General features: G+C 57.9%; 7 protein-coding genes and 1 non-coding gene across 8 annotated transcripts; 4 read left to right on the top strand and 4 right to left on the bottom strand.

Annotated features, from left to right (window-relative positions):
- Positions 1–1,358: 1,358 nt before the first annotated feature.
- On the top strand, positions 1,359–4,592 carry D7B24_007203 (uncharacterized protein; the record flags this gene model as incomplete). Its single annotated transcript, XM_028641316.1, has 1 exon — positions 1,359–4,592. The coding sequence occupies one exon, from the start codon at positions 1,359–1,361 to the stop codon at positions 4,590–4,592; it is 3,234 nt and encodes a 1,077-aa protein (XP_028494641.1).
- A 712-nt stretch (positions 4,593–5,304) lies between these two features.
- Positions 5,305–7,102, bottom strand: D7B24_007202 (uncharacterized protein; the record flags this gene model as incomplete). Its single annotated transcript, XM_028641315.1, has 3 exons — positions 5,305–6,575; positions 6,644–6,791; positions 6,992–7,102. The coding sequence occupies 3 exons, from the start codon at positions 7,100–7,102 to the stop codon at positions 5,305–5,307; spliced, it is 1,530 nt and encodes a 509-aa protein (XP_028494640.1).
- A 467-nt stretch (positions 7,103–7,569) lies between these two features.
- On the top strand, positions 7,570–9,476 carry D7B24_007201 (uncharacterized protein; the record flags this gene model as incomplete). The annotated part of the gene is made up of 2 exons (XM_028641314.1): positions 7,570–7,775; positions 7,853–9,476. 2 exons carry the CDS (start codon positions 7,570–7,572, stop codon positions 9,474–9,476), a joined length of 1,830 nt encoding a protein of 609 aa, XP_028494639.1.
- A 317-nt stretch (positions 9,477–9,793) lies between these two features.
- D7B24_007200 (uncharacterized protein) lies at positions 9,794–12,406 on the bottom strand (the record flags this gene model as incomplete). The annotated part of the gene is made up of 3 exons (XM_028641313.1): positions 9,794–10,797; positions 10,849–12,234; positions 12,289–12,406. The coding sequence occupies 3 exons, from the start codon at positions 12,404–12,406 to the stop codon at positions 9,794–9,796; spliced, it is 2,508 nt and encodes an 835-aa protein (XP_028494638.1).
- Positions 12,407–15,271: 2,865 nt separating this feature from the next.
- D7B24_007199 lies at positions 15,272–15,343 on the top strand. Its single transcript has one exon. It is a non-coding gene; the product is annotated as a tRNA-Glu (tRNA).
- A 446-nt stretch (positions 15,344–15,789) lies between these two features.
- MOB2 (Maintenance of ploidy protein mob2) lies at positions 15,790–16,728 on the bottom strand (the record flags this gene model as incomplete). The annotated part of the gene is made up of 2 exons (XM_028641312.1): positions 15,790–16,354; positions 16,427–16,728. The coding sequence occupies 2 exons, from the start codon at positions 16,726–16,728 to the stop codon at positions 15,790–15,792; spliced, it is 867 nt and encodes a 288-aa protein (XP_028494637.1).
- A 1,100-nt stretch (positions 16,729–17,828) lies between these two features.
- D7B24_007197 (uncharacterized protein) lies at positions 17,829–18,719 on the top strand (the record flags this gene model as incomplete). Its single annotated transcript, XM_028641311.1, has 1 exon — positions 17,829–18,719. The coding sequence occupies one exon, from the start codon at positions 17,829–17,831 to the stop codon at positions 18,717–18,719; it is 891 nt and encodes a 296-aa protein (XP_028494636.1).
- A 316-nt stretch (positions 18,720–19,035) lies between these two features.
- On the bottom strand, positions 19,036–19,883 carry YUH1 (ubiquitinyl hydrolase 1; the record flags this gene model as incomplete). Its single annotated transcript, XM_028641310.1, has 2 exons — positions 19,036–19,406; positions 19,511–19,883. The coding sequence occupies 2 exons, from the start codon at positions 19,881–19,883 to the stop codon at positions 19,036–19,038; spliced, it is 744 nt and encodes a 247-aa protein (XP_028494635.1).
- Between the last annotated feature and the right edge of the window lie 318 nt (positions 19,884–20,201).

Below are 20,201 nucleotides of genomic sequence, written 5' to 3'. Positions count from 1 at the left end.
TAAACACACGGGCGAGTGCTTGAAGTTGTTGGTTTCAACAAGATGTCCGGGAGGCGTCGCGTGTGGTCTGGCGCTGGGCAGCGTCGGCGTCGCTCGAGCCGGGGACCTGAGTTACTGAATCAAGATAGAAAGAGCGACAAACAATGCCGATTCCAGTTCCTTTGATAAACAAGTCGTCAAAGGATAGGTGGATGAAATGAGGGTGGAGGGACAAAGACGCTGATGGCGAAATTGGAAGCAGCTGTCGTTGACCTGGAGGGGAGGCGATCCTGCCTTGTCAGTACCTCTCAGCCTGGGGCGGCCTGTGCTGCCTGAGCGAAAGAAGGTCAGTTGGGTGGAGGCCGAGGTGGAGACCTCTGGTCGTGGTGTGAGGATACAAGTGCACTGTGCAGAGCCCCCAAGCAAGTTGACTGCAATGTATACTTTGCGGCTTGGAATCCAATCACAGCTGCTGGCTTGAAGCTCCCTTGTCAGGTGTCGTCATAAGGCTGCCACCGTTGTATCACTGATACTACTCACAGTCACCTCGTGGCAAGTTAGTAGCGTACCTAGTTAAGGTAGTTCCCCATACTTTTCTTTCGAAAAATGGAGAGAAACTTCAACGCGCAAGTTCAACTGCCCTCAATTGGCGAATTGGCCTTGAGAGTCCTTGAGGCGGTTGATTCCATGCATCGACCCCTAGGTACAAGTTGAGGGTCGGTACCTTAAGGCGCGAGAAGCTCTCTCCTCTCAATTGCGGGGGGAAAGCTCCAACGCATCAAAAAAGACCCCCGCACTGTATTTACGCCCTGTAGCGGCGAGCCCTCTCCTTCTTGCCCATTGACAGGAGGGCCGACAAGGCTGTCAAGCCATGGGTTCCACACTGTATTTCATATCCGACCCCATTTTGCGCCTTCCCTGATTGCTTAACCTGTTCGTGTACGACTAGTCTCACAAGCAAAACAACCTGACTACGGCCCATCATTAGGTCGTGATTTGTTTCCAGGTTGCACTTATCCGGCTACTGAGGATCGTTGGAAACCATCGTCTTCGTCATCCCTCCTTCATTACCGAGCGATCAAGGGAAGGACACCCGTGTCTCGCGCAACCATTCGACCCACTCTGAGGAAACAGACAAAAAGGGCGCTCGCGAGCCACTTCCTGATCACCATCGAATCCCCGTGCTCCTTCACCAAGGCCATCATTCCCTTACCTATGCATCTGATCCTTGGATGATTAACTTCACCAAGGGGAACCGTGCTCATCAGTATCAGTCCTAGCTACCCTTGACCTGAGTCTTCACAGGCTCTCGCTAACAAGATACCTTCTCACTGGATCGGCTGACCTGAAGCATTGACCAACGGACCCCCCAACCGGCCATGGCTCATTATCAACCTTCGAGCCAGGGTCAAGACCCCGAACTCGAGACCAGACTGAGAGGGTTAATCCTGACGAACACGCCTGGAAGCAATGGCAACAGTATCTCTCACAGGGACCTTCTCGAAGGCTCAACGGATGATGCTCCTGCTCCTTCTTCCCAGCAGTCACCCACCTCCCCCAAGATGACGAGGAAGCGGCCGAACCAGGCTCAGCGTCGGCAGATGAATGCCCAAATGACTATTCCTGTCGACACGAGGCCCACTGCGCCGGTGCCTCCTCGTAATTATGGTCAGAATCAAGGGTTCGCTGCCCACCACAATGAACAGGGCTACCGTCAGGGGCCACCACGCCAGCCATACACGCAACGCTCTGGTGGCAGTGCTGGCCAGTGGGCAGGGCCACAACACCACCATCAAAATCAGCACCAGCATCAGCACGGCCAGGGACAGGGTCACTTCCAGGGACGAGGACAGCGATATGGAGCCCATCAGTACCAGTCACACTCCTATCAGGACCACAGCCCCTCCGGCCCGAGTGCCCCTCCCGGCTTCCGCCAAGACGGCAATGTACCGCGTGGCGCCCAACGCTCTCATGGACTGTATAACCCTCACGGAAACCATCACGCCGCACCTCTGTCGCCTGAAGAGCTCGCTCTGCAGTCGGCTTATCTTGACGGCCTAAGCGAGACGCTGGTCGCGGGCGCAGAGATTGAGCGGGACGACATCATGGAGAAAGAGTCGTTCCGCATCAGGATTCAAGAGATCTGTCGACAGGTCATTGTGCAGCATGAAGAGCAGACAAATGGCAGAACTGGGTTTCCAGCCTCCTCTATAGGATTGGAATGCTTCGGCAGCCTTTCCTCAGGCTTCGCTACGAAAGCGTCAGATATGGACCTCGGGCTCATCTCGCCACTCTCTGTGCCCCAGCCTGACGGCGCTGACTCGGTGATCCCTCGCCTCGTCGAAAAGGCTTTCCTCGATGCCGGCCTGGGAGCGCGCCTCCTGACCAGAACACGAGTGCCTATCATCAAACTCTGCAGCAAGCCCTCAGAATCACTTCTCTTAGGTCTACTAGAGGAGCGAGACAAGTGGGAAAGGGGCATCGACAATGACCCTCTTGGAGCAGCCGAGGGTGAGGATGGTGATGAACCTGCTCAGGACCAAGATGAAGAGCAGCAGCCCAAGACTCCTACGGTTGCGGCCCAGTCACAGCTTGCGGCGTCAACAGGCGACCCGAATGCTGCCCCGAAGCCCTCCGTGGACCAGCCACAGAGCTTGAAGCTCCGTCAGACCGAGAAGCAGAATCTCACCTCTTACTATAACAGTGCCAAGCGTGCCTTGAGACGCCTCAATGGACGTGACATTACCCTGTCAAACCATACTACTTTTTCAAAAGAAGACTTTGAAATTCTGACGCGGGTCTGCGAGGCCTTTGTCGAAGGCCTCTACGATCAGACACTCAAGGCAAGGCTCCAGGGCTACCAATCGCTCCTTTTCCGTCGCTACAATGACGATGAGTACTCACACTCGCTGCTGGGTGTCTTCACGCAAGTGGAAGGCGAAATGCTTGCCATAGGTTGGGAGCATCGTACGACACAGGAGAAGTCTGCCGATGCCGAAAAGGCTGCGGAAGTGTGTGTACTCGGTTGGAAGAAGTTGCAGAATCAGCCGGTGGCTGGAGGTGACCCCCTCCAGCATGCCAAGCATCTACAGCTGTATCTGCATAGACTGAAGAAGCTCAACTCGATTCAGCTCGTCACACTGCAGCAGACCCAATTCGAGTCAGCGAGTGATTACTACGAGCGCGTTACGAAACTCGTCGTAAATTTACGCCCTGCAGCCTTGCTTGCCGAGAAGGGCGAAGATTTGTTCCAAGAGCTCGTCATCAAGCACTACGTTGAAGGCATTTGGTCTTTTGAGGTACAAAAGCAAGTTGGCGATTTTGTTGCTGCTATATCAGGCCCCATCAGCCTTGGAACCGTGGCACGTCGCCACAAAAGTCTGCAACTGGCGTTTGAGTTTGAACGAGCCCTTGAGCATCACGCATACGACAGCCATCTTGAGCCTGTGATCAAGCAATACGTTGCACTACTCCGCGGCGACACGGACCAGCCAGGCGACGCGAGCACGCTTGCCCTAGCGGCACCCGAGTCTCAGCAGGTCCTCCAGGTCATCCTCTCGCTATCCGACCCTTCGAAACTGACAGCCAACCAACCACGCGATCGGTACCGCGATAACCTCGAGTTCCCCAAGTCGGGCGTCGGCGTCCAGTGCGATATCAACTTTGCCGCCCATCTTGCGCTCCAGAACACCCTCCTGCTCCGCTGCTACTCTCACACGGACCCGCGCGTGCGCACGCTCGTGCTCTTCGTCAAGCACTGGGCCAAGTCTCGCGCCATCAACACCCCCTACCGCGGCACCCTCAGCAGCTACGGGTACGTGCTCATGATGCTGCACTACCTCGTCAATGTCGTCGAGCCCTTTGTCTGCCCAAACCTGCAGCACCTCGGTCCGCCGCCACCGCCGCAGGATCCATCCACTTACCCGGACGCCGACGGCCTCATCTGCCGTGGCCGCTTCGTGGGCTTCTGGCGCGACGAGGCCGAAATCCAGCGCCTCGCGCGCGCACGCCAGCTCAACGGCAACGACCACTCAGTCGGCCGCCTGCTGCGCGGCTTCTTCGAGTACTACGCCCACACGGGCACCCTGTCGACCAACGCCAAGGCACGCGGCTTCGACTGGGGTCGCGATGTTCTGAGCCTGCGCACCCCGCGCGGCCTGCTCAGCAAACAGACCAAGGGATGGACGGGCGCCAAGACGGTCCTCGAGAACGTGCCGTCCCCAGCCGGCGCGCCCGCTGCCGCTGCCGCCAACGCCGCCGAGGCCAAGCCCGTCGAGGTCAAGGAGGTCCGGCACCGCTACCTGTTTGCCATTGAGGACCCCTTTGAGCTGGACCACAACGTCGCGCGGACGGTCACGCATAATGGAATCGTCGCGATCCGGGACGAATTCCGGCGCGCGTGGCGGCTCATTCGCGCTGCCGGCAAGGGAAACGTCGGTGGTGGTGGGGGCGGTGCTGCTGCTGCTGGGGACGCGGAGAGCGAGGAGCTCCTTCAGGATGTTAAGACTGTTCGCAAGGAGACCGACGCCGGCGAGTTCCGCAGGTTGCTGGCCGAGATACACGGCGTGGAGAGGGCGGAGCTGGAGACGTTGGCCGCGGCCATCTCATCGTGATCAAGATCGTTGTGGCATGTAGGCCGTGTGGGTTTTCCAGGTTGAATTTGTCACATGAGGGACGGCGGGCATGTTGTGTTGGAAGTCAACGATTGTATTATGGCTTTGGGTGATAACTTTGAAGATAAGTATCCTGGCTAAACTCAATGAAGGCATGTTCCGCTCGAAGAGCTCATCATGCAGCTCATTGGTAGAGTGAAGTCAAAACGGTCAAGAACACAACAAGTCACGTCACACAAATAAGCAGAAAATGTCCGAACTACTCTCGCCCCCCTGCCCATCGACCAAACAGCGTAATAAAGCCGATGTGCAAGAAGGGGGGCCCTCGAGGTCGAAGAGTTGATCTTCCAACGTTCCGTTCAGGACCCGTTCTGCATGAACTGGGCCCCGGCTCTCCGAAGAAAGCAACCGCTGGGTGTGGCATGCGCCAAGGTGGGAAAGCACACAAGAGAAAGAGAAAGAGAAAGAGGGAAGGATGGAGACGAGGCATCACACATCCCGTGCAACAAAAAAGCAGATGGTATCATCATTGCTCTAGAGCTCTGCCTTTTTTGTCTGTCTCGTCGTAAAACGCATGACAGAAAAGGGGGCTCGAAATCATGCCGTTGCCGTACGCCTCGCTAGATGCCGCCTAGAAAAATTTAAAAGTCAAACAAACCCCGTATTCCAGCCATACCTGTCAAGACTTTCTTCGCGCAAGCCGAAAGGCTCCTCAGTTCAGGATGTGCTGGTAGAGGGGCGAAATGGATTCGCCATAATGGTTGCGGCGAATGGCCTCGGCGAGGAGGAAAGACAGGTCGAGGACGACGAGCTTGCTGATGTTCTTGACACGTTCCTCCTGGATAGGGAAGCTGTTGGTCACAACTATCGTGTCGATGCACTCGCATGCCTGCATCTGCTCGAGGCAGTCACCGCCAAAGACACCATGGGTGGCGATGCAGTACACCTTCTTGGCGTGGCCCTTCTTGACGACCGTCTCGGCGGCAGCGATCCACGAGCCGGGCTTGTCGATCATGTCATCAACGATGAAGACGGTGCGGTTCCTAACGTCGCCGACAAGTGTGATCATGTGCTCGACCTTGGGGTCCTTGAGAGTGTCTTCCTCCTCGTCCGATTCGGCCTCGGCGTCACCGGAACCGCCCAGCGCATGAGGCGCGGGCTCGGCGTGGTTGGGAGGATGGGCGAAGAAGGACGAGGCATGCGACATGGTCATGGGATCGGGCTCCTCGCGGGAGCTGCCACCAGCGGTCGACGTTGCGGGCGACGGATAGTCGTCATCAACAATATGACCCTGGACGAGGCGACCCTGCGTCACTTCATATGCTGGGCCGTCATCGTACTGCGCATCGCTCTCGTCTTCGTCCTGCTGCTGACCAGACGAGTTCTTCGTCGGCGTGGTGGGACGAACCACGCGGTTGACGTCGGCGGTGCGGAGCGGCGGGCCGTTCGAGCGCTGCGGGGAGCCCTGTGTATTTGCGCGGACTCGGTTTCGTCTGACGTTTTGAGGTTCGGACGCAGCTGGCTCCTCGAGAACCTCAGTCTTGGCCTCGGCAGGTTTACTTGTCGCAGAAGACTCGAGCACAGGCTCGCGGTTGAAGCTGTGGAGGTGACCCATGATGACGCTAGCCGACATGTTGGCGCCCCGGTGCTTCTTCTTCTCGGTCGTGACCATGCCGAAGTTGAGTTTCAAGGCGTCAGCGAGTGATGTCACTCGCTTCGTTCCACCGGCGTTCTTCGACACGACAACAGCCTCCTTCCAATTGGCGACGTTGTGACGGATCCAGCGAGCAATGAGGGGCTCGGCATGCAGATTGTCGACGGGGCACTTGAAGAAGCCCTGCATCTGGGTTGCGTGCAGATCGACGGTGATGACATGCTTGATACCAGCCATGGTCAACAAATTGGCGAGCATGCGCGCTGTGATGGCACCGCGGTGGGACTTCTTCTTCGACTGGCGACTGTAAGGGAAGTAGGGAAGAACAGCTAGCGCGGGAGGGTCAATGGTCTGGATCGCCAACGAGTCAGAACCGGGTCAAGGAGGGAGAGCCTACCTGTGACCTTGTTTGCCGAGCCGCCCTTGCATGCAGAGATCATGATGAGCAGCTCCATGATCGTATCGTTGACCTTGGGACTGCCAGACTGAACGATAAAGACGTCCTTCTCTCGCACGCTGGTGAGGATGCGTACGCTGGTCTCGCCCTTGGTGGATGGTTAGTCTCAAGCGAGAAGCCGTGACAACTCGGAAAAGCAGACTCGAACGGACAAGCGTTCGAGGGGATTTCCCTGGCGCAGCAGAGGCAGGGCAGGACAGGGCAGTCAAGTGAAGGCCCAGCCCAGGCCATCCCAAGCCAGTCCGCTCACGCTCCGGCTCAACTTTGACTCAGGAACAGCCAGCTTACATTGGAAAATTGGGTGAGCTCCGCCTCGGCGGGCTGCATGCCCAGGTTCTCGCAAATCTGACCTGTGAGCGCTGGGCAAGAGCTGCCCGCGAAGATCAACGTGCTACGCATCGTAAATTGAGTTCGGGCGTGGTGGTGATGGCGGAGGGCCTGGAGGAGGTTGAAGGAGGGGAGCTCCGAAGCGAGGAGGGACGAAAACAAATTTTGAGAGCTGTGACGAGAAGAGAAGAGAAGGAAGGGTCCGGGTGGGGAGGCCGTGTCCGGGAAGGAGCGAGCAGACTGTGCTATTGCTTCTGACGTCAAAAGGAGGGTGTCGAAATCTATGCGCACTGTGGTACTTATGGGTGCTTCCTCCCGGCTTCATGCATGGTGTGTTCCTCTTTAGATGCATATTGCTATAGAGTGAATTAGACTCAATCTGCATCAAGACACCATCCAGACCATGATCTCTGCCTCTCATCATGAGAATGAGTCCTGCATAGCTCTCCATGCTTGGAGCTTCTACTTTTCTCATAGATCCCATGGATAAATTCTGATGATTATTCACCATCACATCTCCTTGTCATCAGCCTCGTGAGATGGGCATCCCCCATCTCTTCACCCATCTCGGGCCATATGGTGTTGACACTCTTCTCACCGGTATCAAGATCGTCATTGATGGTCCCTCCTTTGCCTATCACATCCACAGTCTGTGCTCAAGCAACAGAGCTGGCCAGGTTTCCCACAAGCTTCTGTGCGATGCCGCCATAAGCTGGCTGGATGCCCTGTCCAAGGGCTCCAAAGTGTAAGCCCCTTTTGTATCCTAATTCTTCGCCCTTCGCAACGCATACACGCTTCGTGGTCCTGTGCTGACTCGTTCAGAACGGCCATCTACTTTGACGGCTACCTTCCCGCCTCCAAATACCCCGTGCGCCTTGATCGCCTTCTCAAGTCTTCAACCCGCCTACAGAACCTCCACAGCAGCAACCCCAAAACCTGCCCCTCTCACCTGCTGTCCGAGTCAAACGAGCTCATCCCGGCACCCTTTCCCACAACCTACGCGCGTCGCGAACCGCCTCACCACCCTCCTTTCCTCGTTCCCGCCATCCTCGAACGCTTGCGCCTCTCGGAGAAGTACGCACCCCTCATCCGCCTCGTCCCGGGCGAAGCAGACGCTTACTGCGCCGACCATGCCCTCCACCACGGCGGCTGCGTCTTGACCTCCGACTCGGACCTCCTCGTCCACGACCTCGGTCCCCGCGGCGCCGTCATCCTCTTCCGCGACCTGCGAACCGGCACCCTCGACGGCCACCGCGGTCTCATCGCCGCCCGCTACAGCCCCGCCTCCATCGCCGAACGCCTGCGCCTACCCCCCACCTCGGCAGGCATCCAGCGCTTCGCCCACGAGCTGAGCCGGGACCCTTACAAGTCCCTGCCCCAGCTCCTCCAGGCCGCGCAGCAGCGGGCCGCGGCCGAGGGTGACGACGCGGCCGAGGACGCCGCCTACGAGACCTTCCTGCGGCCGTACCGCGCCCACGACGCGCAGACGACCGCCGCCGCCGAGGCCTTTGCGGCCCTCGCCACGCCTCTCGACCCTCGCGTCTCGGAGCTCGTCCTACAGTCGCCCGCACTGCGCGCCCGCCTCGGCATCCCCGAAGAAGAGGGGGAGGGCCAGGAGGGCCACCGCGCGCCGGACAGCGAGCCGCTGCTCTTCCTGCCCCTCCTCATGGACTGTCCCGCGCGCCCCAGCGCCTGGGAGGCGAGCCTCGACGTGCGACGCCTGGGCTACGCCCTGCTGCGCGCGGCGCATCCCTTCGCCGCGGCCTCGATCAGGGAGTACCGCCGCGTGCAATCGGCCTCGAACGCCGGCAAGCAGATCCTGCCGTGTGACGACCCGCAGTCCCGCGCCGAGGCGCTGCTCAGCCAGCTGCAGCACGCGGCGCGCTTTGCAGAAGAAGCAGACGGAGCCCGGGCGGCCAGGGGGGCGGGGCTGCTGGCGCTGACGCTGCGGCTGGACGGGGCGGCCGCGGCCGAGGCGGGGCGCGACGCGCAGGCCGTGCCGGCGGTCAGGGAGTTCTTCGCGGCGCGGGCCGAGGGGGAGACGTTGTGGTCGACGATCCATCTCGCGGCGCAGGTGCAGGCTTGCTATTACTCCCTGCGGATCCTGTCCCAGATCCTGTCGCTGCTGGACGCTGTGGCGGGCGACGGGACGGTTTCCGGGGCTGTGCTCGCCGGGTTGAAAAAAGAGCTCGCGAAGCTGCCGGCGTTGGAAGAGTACCCCGCTGTGAAAGACGTCACGGCTCTGCTGGATGAGATGCGCGCGAGGGGCCAGGTGAAGTCCTTGGCGGAGTTTGTGGGCGTCGAGCAGAGGGCCCTCGTGCCCCTGACCAAGGGTGAGGAGAAGGAGAGGAAGAAGGAAAAGAAGAGAAAGGCAGACGCTGGAGCTGTCCCGGTTGCAAAGAGGGTCTCTTCCAATCCGTTCGATATCCTAGACGAGGAATGTTGAGTAAAAAATGACTGGACAGAGATTGAGTAGAGAGAAGGCGACACGATAGACATGATACCACGTAGAGTCGAAATTCAATTCGTTATTGGATCCTCATCGAAGCCTTTGTTCGTAGCAACTTTGCTTCCAGTGTTCATGTTGGTTGTTCTCTATTCCCAGTCCGTAATCCGCACCAGGCCGAGTCCGCGGCCAAGTCCATCCGTCAAACTCCAGGGTATACCATCTTATCCATATTATCCCATGCCTGACCATGTCCCCAAAACCTGTTCCTTCTACCAGGACCGTTGAACAAAGGGAATTCTCGCAGGCATTCTCTCTTACACATCGCCTGCCAGCCGGCGGTCATCGAGGGGAGCCAATGACCTCGTTCTCGTGCGTCCCCTCGTGTAGGCTTCCTTGCCTCCAGCGCGCTCTTTCGCCTTGGTCTCCTTCCGCAGCCGCACCGCAGCCCGGATGTCTACCTTCTCCTCCTTTTCCTCCACAATCGGCGAGCCGATGACTTTCGGCACGCTCTCCTCCTGGTGTATGGCCCCCAGGGCGGAAATCCTCTTCATCCCTCGTCGTCCCGGCGCCAGGTCTTCTCGTGGCAGACTCGCCTGCTGCTCGTCTGGCATCTCTGGCATCTCGTCATGGACGGCGTTGTCTGTGGTGTATTCCTGCTCGTGGTTGTTCGCACCAAGCGTCAGTCTCCGACCGCTGCTGATGTCAGTCAGAACCGCGAGCGGCGCACTGCGGGAGTGGCGCATTGGGTGCACGGCCTGCGGAACGGGCGGCGCCGCGGGGATGCTGTCGAGTAGACCAGGGAGCTGGAGTCCGTCACCTCCGTACCCCGTATTTCGGAACAGAAGGCCTTGTTCGCGCTCGCCCATGTCTTCCTTCCGGCTGATGAATGAATCGGCATCGACGTCATCGTCCGAAGAAATTTGGTCGTCAATGTTAAAGTTGGCGTCGACCCGCACTGGCGATATGATCGGCGTGTGCGCCGTACTGTTGAGGGCCGTGTGGTACGAGCTCACGTCGTCAGGATTGCTGCCACGAGACACGACACTGCGGCTCACGTTCTTCGGTGATATGACGGGCAGGTCAATAGACGTGTTCGGCGTGTGACGAGACATTGGTCTCGTGTAGCGTATCGAGCTTGTGCTGGATATTGTGGGCGTGTTTGACGATACCGACCATTGGTTGAGGCTACTGGTTCGGACTGGGATGTGCTCATAAATTTCGTCGAGCCTGATGCGTCCATGAAGAGGGCCAAGGCTTTTCGCTCGCTGGTAAGCGCCCTCAATGCTTTTCCTCGGGGGGCGGACGGTTTGCTTGGATTCTGTGGCATGTCAACTTTATGGTCAGGAACAACATTCTGGGAACTACTGACGAGGCAGGGACACCGGGGGGTTGGCGGCGGTCGGAAGCTCATAATGATCAACCCAGTCGTCGCTTTCATCTGGTGAATCGTATCCGTCATCGGTCTTGTGGTTTTGGGACTTGTTCAACCGCAGCGGTGAGACAAAGAGCGAGGCATCACTGGGCCTGGGATATTCGTCTCGATCCCCTGCATAGTCGACATGTCGAAACACGTCCTCATGGGTAGAATAGCGCATGTCGTCCATCCTGCGACGGTGCGTCTTTCTGCTCGTCTTCGAGCTGCCCGGCAGAGAATAATTCGTCTTCGCCAGCATGACCGAGTCTCGTGCAAATGGCGCAGACAGAGCTGGTGGTTCAGGCTGCATTTGCGGCAGCAGATGAGAATAAATGCCCAGGCCGCTGCTTGTCGACGAGCGGAAACTCGAACGCTGTTCCTTGCTCACAAGCTGGTTGGCACTTCGCGTTGGTTTGTGCATGCTCTTGGGTCTTGGTGCCGTTTCTGTATAGGGCGATGTCGGAGCAGTGGGGATGTATGAGCTTAGAGACTGCCGCCTATCCACACGGTTGGGCTGTGACATGTGGAGGCTGAGTCTTGAAGTGGAGAGCTCGTTTGTACTTGAATACTCTGACGAGGAAGGAAAGGGGGGATTCTGGAGGAGCGGATTGACCAAGTCATGGTGAGATGAGCGTCTAGTGGTGCTTCGAGGGTAATTGTACGGCGCTTGTGGCTGGAAAGGTCGTCCATTGTCACCAAAGGTGCTCGTCCAGATGGGTGGAGGGTAGCTGTCTGGTGGCTCGCACGGATTGGTTCCTGTCAGCGCATAAAAGGCTTGGGCCTGTGGTGAGGTCAAATCGAAGCCGTTCTCGCCGAGGTTTCTGTCGGCAACATCCTCGCCGTAGTCTCTTGCTCCTTCGGCCTTGATCCTTGTCTGGAAATGCAGAGGCACATACTGCGACTGCGCATCTATCAGGTCAACATAGCCCTTGCCCGTGTTCATGGTGAGCAGAGAATTGGTTCGAGCACGAGAGAAGGGGGCGGATGGCGCTTGCAGATTATTGTGCAGGGACGTGCCAGACAGGCGTTTCGAGCTGATCAGGGGCGTCTTGTTTGAATAAGTAGAGTCCGTTCTGGGTTTCCGGAAAGATACAGGGGGCGCCTTCATGAGAGAGTTTCTTCGTCTTTGAGGACTTGGCTTTGCCAGGCTTGCTGGTGCGTTGGGGGCAGTTCTTGGCCTCTCAAAGTCAATATCTCGAAAGCGTGGCACAAATGGTGCGGGTGCGCCACCATCCGAATCACTATCCGGGGATGGCAAGCGTTGCTGGGGCTGCTGGCGAGGCCGTTGCAGGCGCTCGCGGGATGCTGCTGCTGCTCCATTTCTGATCATTGGATACGTCCCTGTTCATCATCCAGTCAACATGAGAACGAGACATGTTGGAAAGAGTACTATACCTCGAAGAGGCGGTGACGACGGCGTCGTAGCATGGTAGGCTTGGCCTTGAAGGCTGGAAGATGGTCGTGACGATCGTTCGAACGATTTTCGCGAAGAAAGAAAGCTGAGAAGACCCATGATGACGAAGGTCTACCGGCCTATGCGGCCGTGGCGACGAAGTCAAAGCAACAAACGAACAGTACTCGGGTACGCTGCTGGTGTTTTGTCTATTTGTATTTGTTGAGTTGGCGACCTTGCTGCGCCGACACAGCAGCCAGCGCAATGGGGTTTCGAGCAGTGTCTGGATGTTGCAGGAGACAACGGGTCCAAAAAAGGTGGGAGGGGAAGGGGTCTTCAGCAACCAGGAGAGACAGTAGTTCAGACGGGAGGGGTGGGTATGAATCGCATATGGGGTAGAGTACGAGGGGCTAGGGCGACCCGGTGCCGTGTCTCTGTAGGAAGTAGACTCCGGCTCTTGCGTTGTACAGATCGGTACAGTAGCGATCCTGGTGAGGACTAGTACAGGTGTGGTTTAAGGCTGAGGAGGTCGTCATGGACTCGAAGGCAAAAGTCCCGTGGTACGGGGGTTGATTTCCACAACGAAAAGAAGAATCGTTCATCGAACCAGAGAGAGGCAGCAAATCGTCACAAGCCATGCAAGTCAAGGCGTATCAAATGCGTACGGGAGAGGGTTGGCATGCGGTCATGAAGGGGTAGGAGGGAACTGTGCGGCACAAGCAATGCATCCCGTTCCTGAGAAAGAAAGGATTGACTGCGCAGTCATGACAGGCTCCACGGGAGGAAATCTGCAAGCCGGGTTCTTTGTCCGCCGACCGACGCTCGCCTGCCGTTTGCAGGAAAGTGGGCGAGGCGACGACCAAGATAACCTTGCAAGGTGAAATGCTTCTGGCTGGCACAAGCATTCGAATTGAACGTGCGCTCTCGCACATCATCGACCAATACGGAGCAAGCCAGACATAGGGGAGCGGGCTAGAGCGTGTGTGCGGACCCCGAGTCGAGCTTCTCCACGGTAAGCGACGTCTGGTTCCTGTTTCTTTCTTGGTGCTCAGGCAGGAACAGACCTCCACTGCCACGTTTCGACGACAGGTAGTGGTGGGAGACCAGGCATGTTGAGGGGGGGCAGGTGGACGGCAGACGATTCAGGACCAGAGGCTAAACAGAGACCATGCCGTGTAAGGCGGCCGTGCGAGGGTGGAGGGCGGGACAAAGAAACCAGACATACTTCGTATGCTACCTCAGCTGGCCGATGGCTGGGCTGTCCCGCCTTCTGCTCGTTCTGGGCCAAACGTACGCAAGTCGTCATATTGGATGTCGTCCCTGCGTCTCTCCATGCGTTGGTCTCTGCGCATATTGGAAAATTAGGGCAATCGGCTATCGGCCGATGGTCGACAGGGCGTTGGAATCGACCAAGGCCACTCCATAGTCCCATAGTGCTGTAAAGAAACCGCAGTCCAGGATTGTCCCTGTTGAGCGATGCAAAGAAGCAAGTCAGTGCGACAGGTGGCGGATGCGTCGAGCCAGTCAGATGCTTGAGACGGCACAAACATGATCCAGGAGGCTTGGAGAGATCGGAGCAGAGCGAGCAGGCCGAAAAACGACCAGGGGACTACCAACAGCAGCCAGAACAAGGGAGCGCGCCAGCTGAAGGGCCAAGCCCATTTGCCAGTACCAATTTCTTTTTCTTCCGGTCTCAGATGTAGCGGCTGAAGCTAGAGAGGTAGCGCGACGACGAAGACAGGAGCGGCTCCCCAATCATGTGCCGGATCCTCGTTAGTGCTTGGGACTGTTGCTTTTGCGGAGCGATGCATCCTGGGGGGTTGCTGAGCCTTGGCCTGGGCCATAAGGTGATGGGAGGGCCGCTATGGAATGGAGCTGGGCCTCGGTTGGAGTCAGACGAGACAAGCTTAGGGACCAAAAGGTACGTCGTGCTCGTGGAGAAGAGCAATGTGTTCCTGCAGTGGTGCCGACCGGCGTGTGGCGATGGTGCATGTCGGCGAGATGAAGAAGGTCGGTTACGATGCACGTTACTGCAGGGAGTTACCGTAGGCAGGTTGCGCATGTGCCGTTCGTCAGTCGATGTGTCGCGTCTGCCTGCATCTCTCTGCAGGAGACAGGCCACGGGGGCCGCTGCTGCAGAAAGGGTTGTGTCCACCAGCCACCCCACGGTGGTATTGCTTGCTTTTATTTTTGTTGGATACTGCTCAGCCTGCAAAGGGATTTATCGATCACCGACAGTCGATGCAACGGTGGATGTCGTCGATCGGTTTGTTTCGTTTGCAGCTTTCTCCCGTATAGGGAGGGGGGAGGGGGGAGGGGGGGGCTGGGCCCTGGTCATTCCCCCCCGCCTGTCAATCCTCCGAAATATCGACCCAGCTTTCGCTGACCGTTGGAGTTCCGGATTGGCGATGATGCGTCGTGGGCGGCAGATCGCCCACAGCGCGCAGACAACCCCTCCACCCCCCCCTGGTTCGTGTCTGTTGGTGGTCCCCCCGGTCCCATCAACGGGCTGACCGTCAAGGAAATGAAATGAGCCTCGAAGGTGGCCGTCGGCAAGGTCTATGACGAACGATGGGCTTTTCGGTGGCTGCTGATAAGGAGATGCCGTGCCGAGGAGTTAGCTGAAGGCCATTGTCGCACTGCTGAGTCGAGAAGCTGGGACGCCAGTATCAGAGACAAGCGACGGCACTGGTCAGTGCGCGACATGGCCCGGCGGAGTCCAGCGGAACGGTCAGACTTGTCACGTTGACAGGCAGTCTGCCAATACTGCATTTGAGTTTGTTCCTTGCCGGACGCGAGACGATTCGTCTAGCAAGGTATGGTTACAGTGCTCGGCTCCGAGACATGAGACGTCTTGCAGCAAACAGGGCGCTATTCGGGTCATGTACTTATCCGAGTGCATCACGGAGAGGCAACAAACGAAAATTTTCGGCAACAATAACAATTTCTATCTAGATGCCTAGGCTTTGAGCGATTTCAACAACATCCGAACTGGTGTAATGGCTAACATTTGACGCTCTCACCGTCAGGCTCAGGGTTCGATTCCCTGGTTCGGAACATGTGCTTACAACGAGGTCGCCCGATACTTTTTGTACCCCATCGCTTTTCTCCTCGTCGAACATGCTGGGTGAGACTCAGTGTTTTGTCAATAGGACCTGCAGTGACGGGTAGCATGGGATGTACGGTTTCATCAAGGCTTTCCTTAAAAATCGTGCCGTGTACTGTAGCAACAAGAACGTTTGGTCAACGGCGTGTTTCCTTTCATTACCAGATCTCTCTCAGTTTGAGATAATCACTTCGCTTGCTGCTTGCTTATGATCTTTGAGGTCTGCAGTACAGCAGCCCACTGCTGTTGATTATTCCGACTCAAGTTGAGTTCTGCCCGGCTATCCATGCCTCACTTTCTCTTCTGGCCCGTTGGTTTCCATTTCCCTTCGTATCAAGCTTGTCTTCCGCCGAGCGGGTCTCGCGTTGGGCGATCTCTGGATGCGATGGCGACATGCTCAAAAGGCCGCCAGTTTCCAAATCCTGTTTCCATTCTCGAGGTTTGCATATTGGTAGGCCTTGCTCTCGGGCGGAAAGGTACCGCTCGCCGCCCACAGGTCCACGAGCCCCTGCATGGGCTCGAGATCTTCCTTCATCAACAGGTCCAAGGCGGTGGCCGTCAGCACAAAGTGGCTGAAGCAGCTGTTGAGCTGCTTCTCCAGGTTGAGGTGGTAGAGCGGGTCGACGAAGTGGTTGTGATAGAGATGCGCGTACACACGGAACATTTGGAGGAAAATGGTCCTACACACGCCGGCGAACTCCTTGGGGAAGCCGCTGCGGCGACCGACCCAGTCCTCGTCCGGAGGAGCGCCGGCGTCCGAAGCAGGGTCAGCCAGCGAGGACGTGCTGGAGCTGCTGGTCAGAGAGGGGTTGGGCGCGTACGAGACGCCGTTCGGATCGGTAGGGAAGAGGTTGGTGTCGTTGATCTTGCCGCCGATCCAGCGCTGCATCAAGGTCATGTACTCGTGTGCAGGGAGCTCAACGGGCTGGTAGCGGTTGTTGAGCCAGGTGTAGGAATGGTTCCTGAAGGAAGGTCAGTGCTGGTGATGACTGGGCAGCCCTGGTAGCAGCCGAGGTAGGGGGCATTCAACATACGGCCCTGCCGACATTTTGGGGCAGGTGTTGACATTGCAAATAGTGGTGCCGTCCTCCTCCTTCTCATGAATAACACGGACGAAGTTCCATAGATTCCGATAGTGCTCGACGACTGAGAACAGGTTAACGGGGATACGTTGAATGCGCTCCACAGACGACTGACCGTGGTGTGCTATCCACTCGCCCTGCTCGACAGTCTTTGGTCTCGCACTCAGGGTCATGAGGTTGCCCTTGACAATTTGCCGCGAATATGCGGGGTTGAGCCACACGGGCAACGTCTCCGAGGTAGAAGAAGTTGACATGATGACGGTTGGTGGGGGGCCACGTCTCAAAGGGCGAGACTTCTTCACCTAGGAAGTACGAGGGCTCAGGTCAGACACAGCAGTCTAAGCTGAGTATGGCTGGTGAGATGCTGGCAGCGGTTGCGTTCGCTCTCGAGAGTCGCTGCCCCTCTACTGGCCCGGCGGTCGGGGCCTCCACAGAGGTGACGGACGAATGAAAGACGGAGTTGGAGACTGCACCGGCCGGTACGGGTACTTTGTGAGTATCCGGGTTCTTGCGAAGAAAAGACGGGCGTCGTTGGGAATAGTAACCAGATTGCGAGAACTGCTTAGGCCAGGTCAGGTTCAGCGGGTTGGCTCTCTGGTGCGGGAGCGGGAGCGGGAGCCAGAGGTTCAAGGGAACGTGCGCGGGGTACTTACTCTGGTGGCGGTGAATCAAGGTGAAACAAGACATTACTCCACGCCAAGGGCCTTAACCTCAACGCCATGAAAAGCTACTCTTGCAGCTTTACGTTTTGCTCGGCATTGATGTCGAGGGAGCCGATTTTGGGCTCGCGACGCATTCGTTTCACACCGACCCTTTCCATTCATATCCAGCGCCCATGACCTCTACCAGTCCATGCCTACCTACCTACCTAGGTACCTAGGTAGGCACCTAAGGTAGATGGTAGGCGCCCTGAGATGCCACTCTACGCCGCCATCGTTCGGCACGTCGCCTGCCATCGTTGCTTGACGGCAGGGGGTCTGTTTGGTCACCAGATGTCGTCCGGCAAGTACCGACTGTTCAATGGCGAACGGACAGGCCTCGCTACCTTACTTGGAATACAATGGGAAGAGCCCGCAGGGGAAGGTCCTTCTGGCCACTTTGAGGTGTCCACGGGGGTGCGCCTGCCTCTTTCCTTTTCATATTCCCATGTGCTCTTGTAAAATGATCGAGAGTGGCGGCTCGCCATGCTCTTGATCGTTTTTGGAAGTCACATTTTGTCGAGCCCTGGAGCCATACTCAGGCAGCTTTGACGTCCTCCAGATCCGCAGGCACTGACCTCGGCGAAGACTGGCACACATGGTGCTTCCTTCTGCCAGCTTCATCGTACACAAGTACATAGGTTCACTTGCTGCGGATGCTTTTTGCCGTGACAGTCCACCTTGTTGATTCCATCGTCCCTAAATTTCGCCAACTCTTGAGCATCTCCCTCGCACCATACGAGTATCTACTTCGTGGGCCACCAGCTTTCGACATCACCGTGTTCTCCATGGCTCAACCAGAGTGCACTCTCTCGCCGCCGGCATCCATTCACGAAGACCAAGCTAAAGGTCAACTGGATATACTTGCTCTCGAGTGCACACTCTCTCCTCCTCCATCTCTGCACAACGTTCCGATCGATACTCCCAAGGGAAAATCAACGGCTAAACCGACAGTGACCTTTGACCTCACACCTCCGGACCCGGCGGCTCTGACGTCCCAGCAGCCACCACGTGTCCAGCCCCCAAGCTCCTGGCCCGAAAAGGTTGTCCCAGAGGCACACCCTCAACCGCACGGGGGATCCAACCCGTCAGGTTCGAAAGCCCGGCCAGGCAGCATCAGCGAAAGCATCAACAGCACAAGGCTCCCGACGCGCAAGTCCTTCGACAAGTCTGCCGCATACGTCAACAAGCAGGCCCACGATATCAAGGCCAAGCTGAACAGCAATGAACGGAAGCCCGTCCCCCAGCCGAACCCAGCCCCGACTCCAGCCGAGAAGCCCTCCGAGAACCCCGTCCGCAACAGAAAACTCGCAGACGCGAACCCGGTACCCAACCCAGTCGCGGATAACAGCCCAAAGCTCCCAGACAGGCACCAGCCGCCCCTCAAGCAACGAATCCGCGATGCCCACAACCAGCGAAAAGAGCGGCGTGCCAACTTGTCTTCATCGGAGAAGGTCAAAGACATCACAGAGAGTCTGCTCATCGGCTGCGGCTGCGGATTCTGCGCCATCGTCTTGCTCATCTGCGCACCATGCGGCGTCCTTTGATCAGGGGCAATTGAAGGGGTCTCACCAATCTCACGTGTCTAAGGAAGCAGTTGAGACAACTCAGCCGGCGACCGAGACTGAAGAGCCTACCACGACACCTGGTCCCATCAAAAATGCAGATGAGGAAGAAGATGAGGCCGCGCGGGTGCTGTATCAATTATGGCTTGCTTCAGGTTCCTAGATCTCACTACAGCTGAGACGCCAACCGTAGCTCCTTGTTATCAGGTATTCCATAGACTGTATTATTGGCCCTAATAGAATTCTCACTCGTTATTCATTCAAGGCATCGCCCGCTACTTTCGGTCCTCTGCAACCCCTAGTCAGTAGCCCCCGCCAGAGCAACGGCACTGAACCGCAAATCAGCCCCCTCCCGCTCGAGGAACTTGAGCGGGCCCAGCGTCAGCGCCTTCGTGCTCAAGACATCTTCGCTCTCCTCGAGTTGGCCCCTCTGCAACGGGCCCTTTCTCCGTCCGTCGAGCTCCCAGAACGCCCCGTCGGTCGTCTTGACAAAGCAGACGTAGTGCAGGTCGACGTCATCCGTGGCCTCGGGCGCCGACGTGTCGCCCTGTGACGCGGCGCTGCGGTGCGCGTTGGCGAGCGCCGTGCTCTTCTCCAGCAGGGCGGCGCGCTCGGCGGGGTGTAGGGGCAAGGCTTGCTGGAGGAGGGTGTCGAGGTCGGAGGAGGCCTCTGCTGCGCGTTAGCGGAAATCTGTCCGTCAGGTGCGGCGAACGGGGGGAGGGGGGGGGTTAGGGGAAGACGCTGGGCTGGCTGGAACAGGCGGGAGGACGGACCGATGTAGTCCCGCGCCGGCCCGTTGGCCACGGCGTGCAGGAGACCCATGAGGCCGCAGGCGTTGCGGATGGTCTGACGGAACCAGACGACGGGGGCGCCGTCGCCGTGGCCCTTGTAGTCGTCGAGCAGAGCGTCCTCGGCGAGGCGGTGGGACTCGTAGGTTGCTGAGACGGGGAAGACGAGGAGCAGGGCGAGCGCGGGGCGGGGGATGAAGGCGAGGAGGTCGGGGTCTGTGAGGGAGTAGACGTCGTGGATCTGGAGGGCGGAGGAGAGGCCGAGCTTGTGGAGGAGTGTGGTCATGAGTTGAGGGTTCGCCTCGAGGGGGATGAAGGCCGGGGCTGTCGACGGCGGGTCGGGGTTCGGGGTGGCCATGCTGGGCTGTTTGATCGCGGATGCGGCGCGGTGGTGAGAGGTCTTTCCGGCTGTGAAGTGTGACGCGGTAGAGGTTCGCGATGGATTGATGCGAAATGTTGGAGTTGCAGGGTGTTGCGGGAAAGCGTAGGTAGCTCTGAAGTTGAGGTGCCCCGCGGTGTTGGATGGTGGGGTAGGTCGGTAGCTGCCTTGGCCCCTGCAGCGGTGACGTTATGCTTGACCCTTGCCTGGCTGGCACTGGTACTAGCTAAGATATCTACCTACCTACCTACCTATCGATGGTGCCTCTCATCTTGTCTGCCAGCAAGCTACCTATTT

Source organism: Verticillium nonalfalfae, assembly GCF_003724135.2.
Source record: "Verticillium nonalfalfae strain VnAa140/NRRL 66861 chromosome Unknown scaffold_56, whole genome shotgun sequence".
Classification (NCBI taxonomy): domain Eukaryota; kingdom Fungi; phylum Ascomycota; class Sordariomycetes; order Glomerellales; family Plectosphaerellaceae; genus Verticillium; species Verticillium nonalfalfae.
This window is presented reverse-complemented; position numbering and strand designations above follow the sequence as displayed.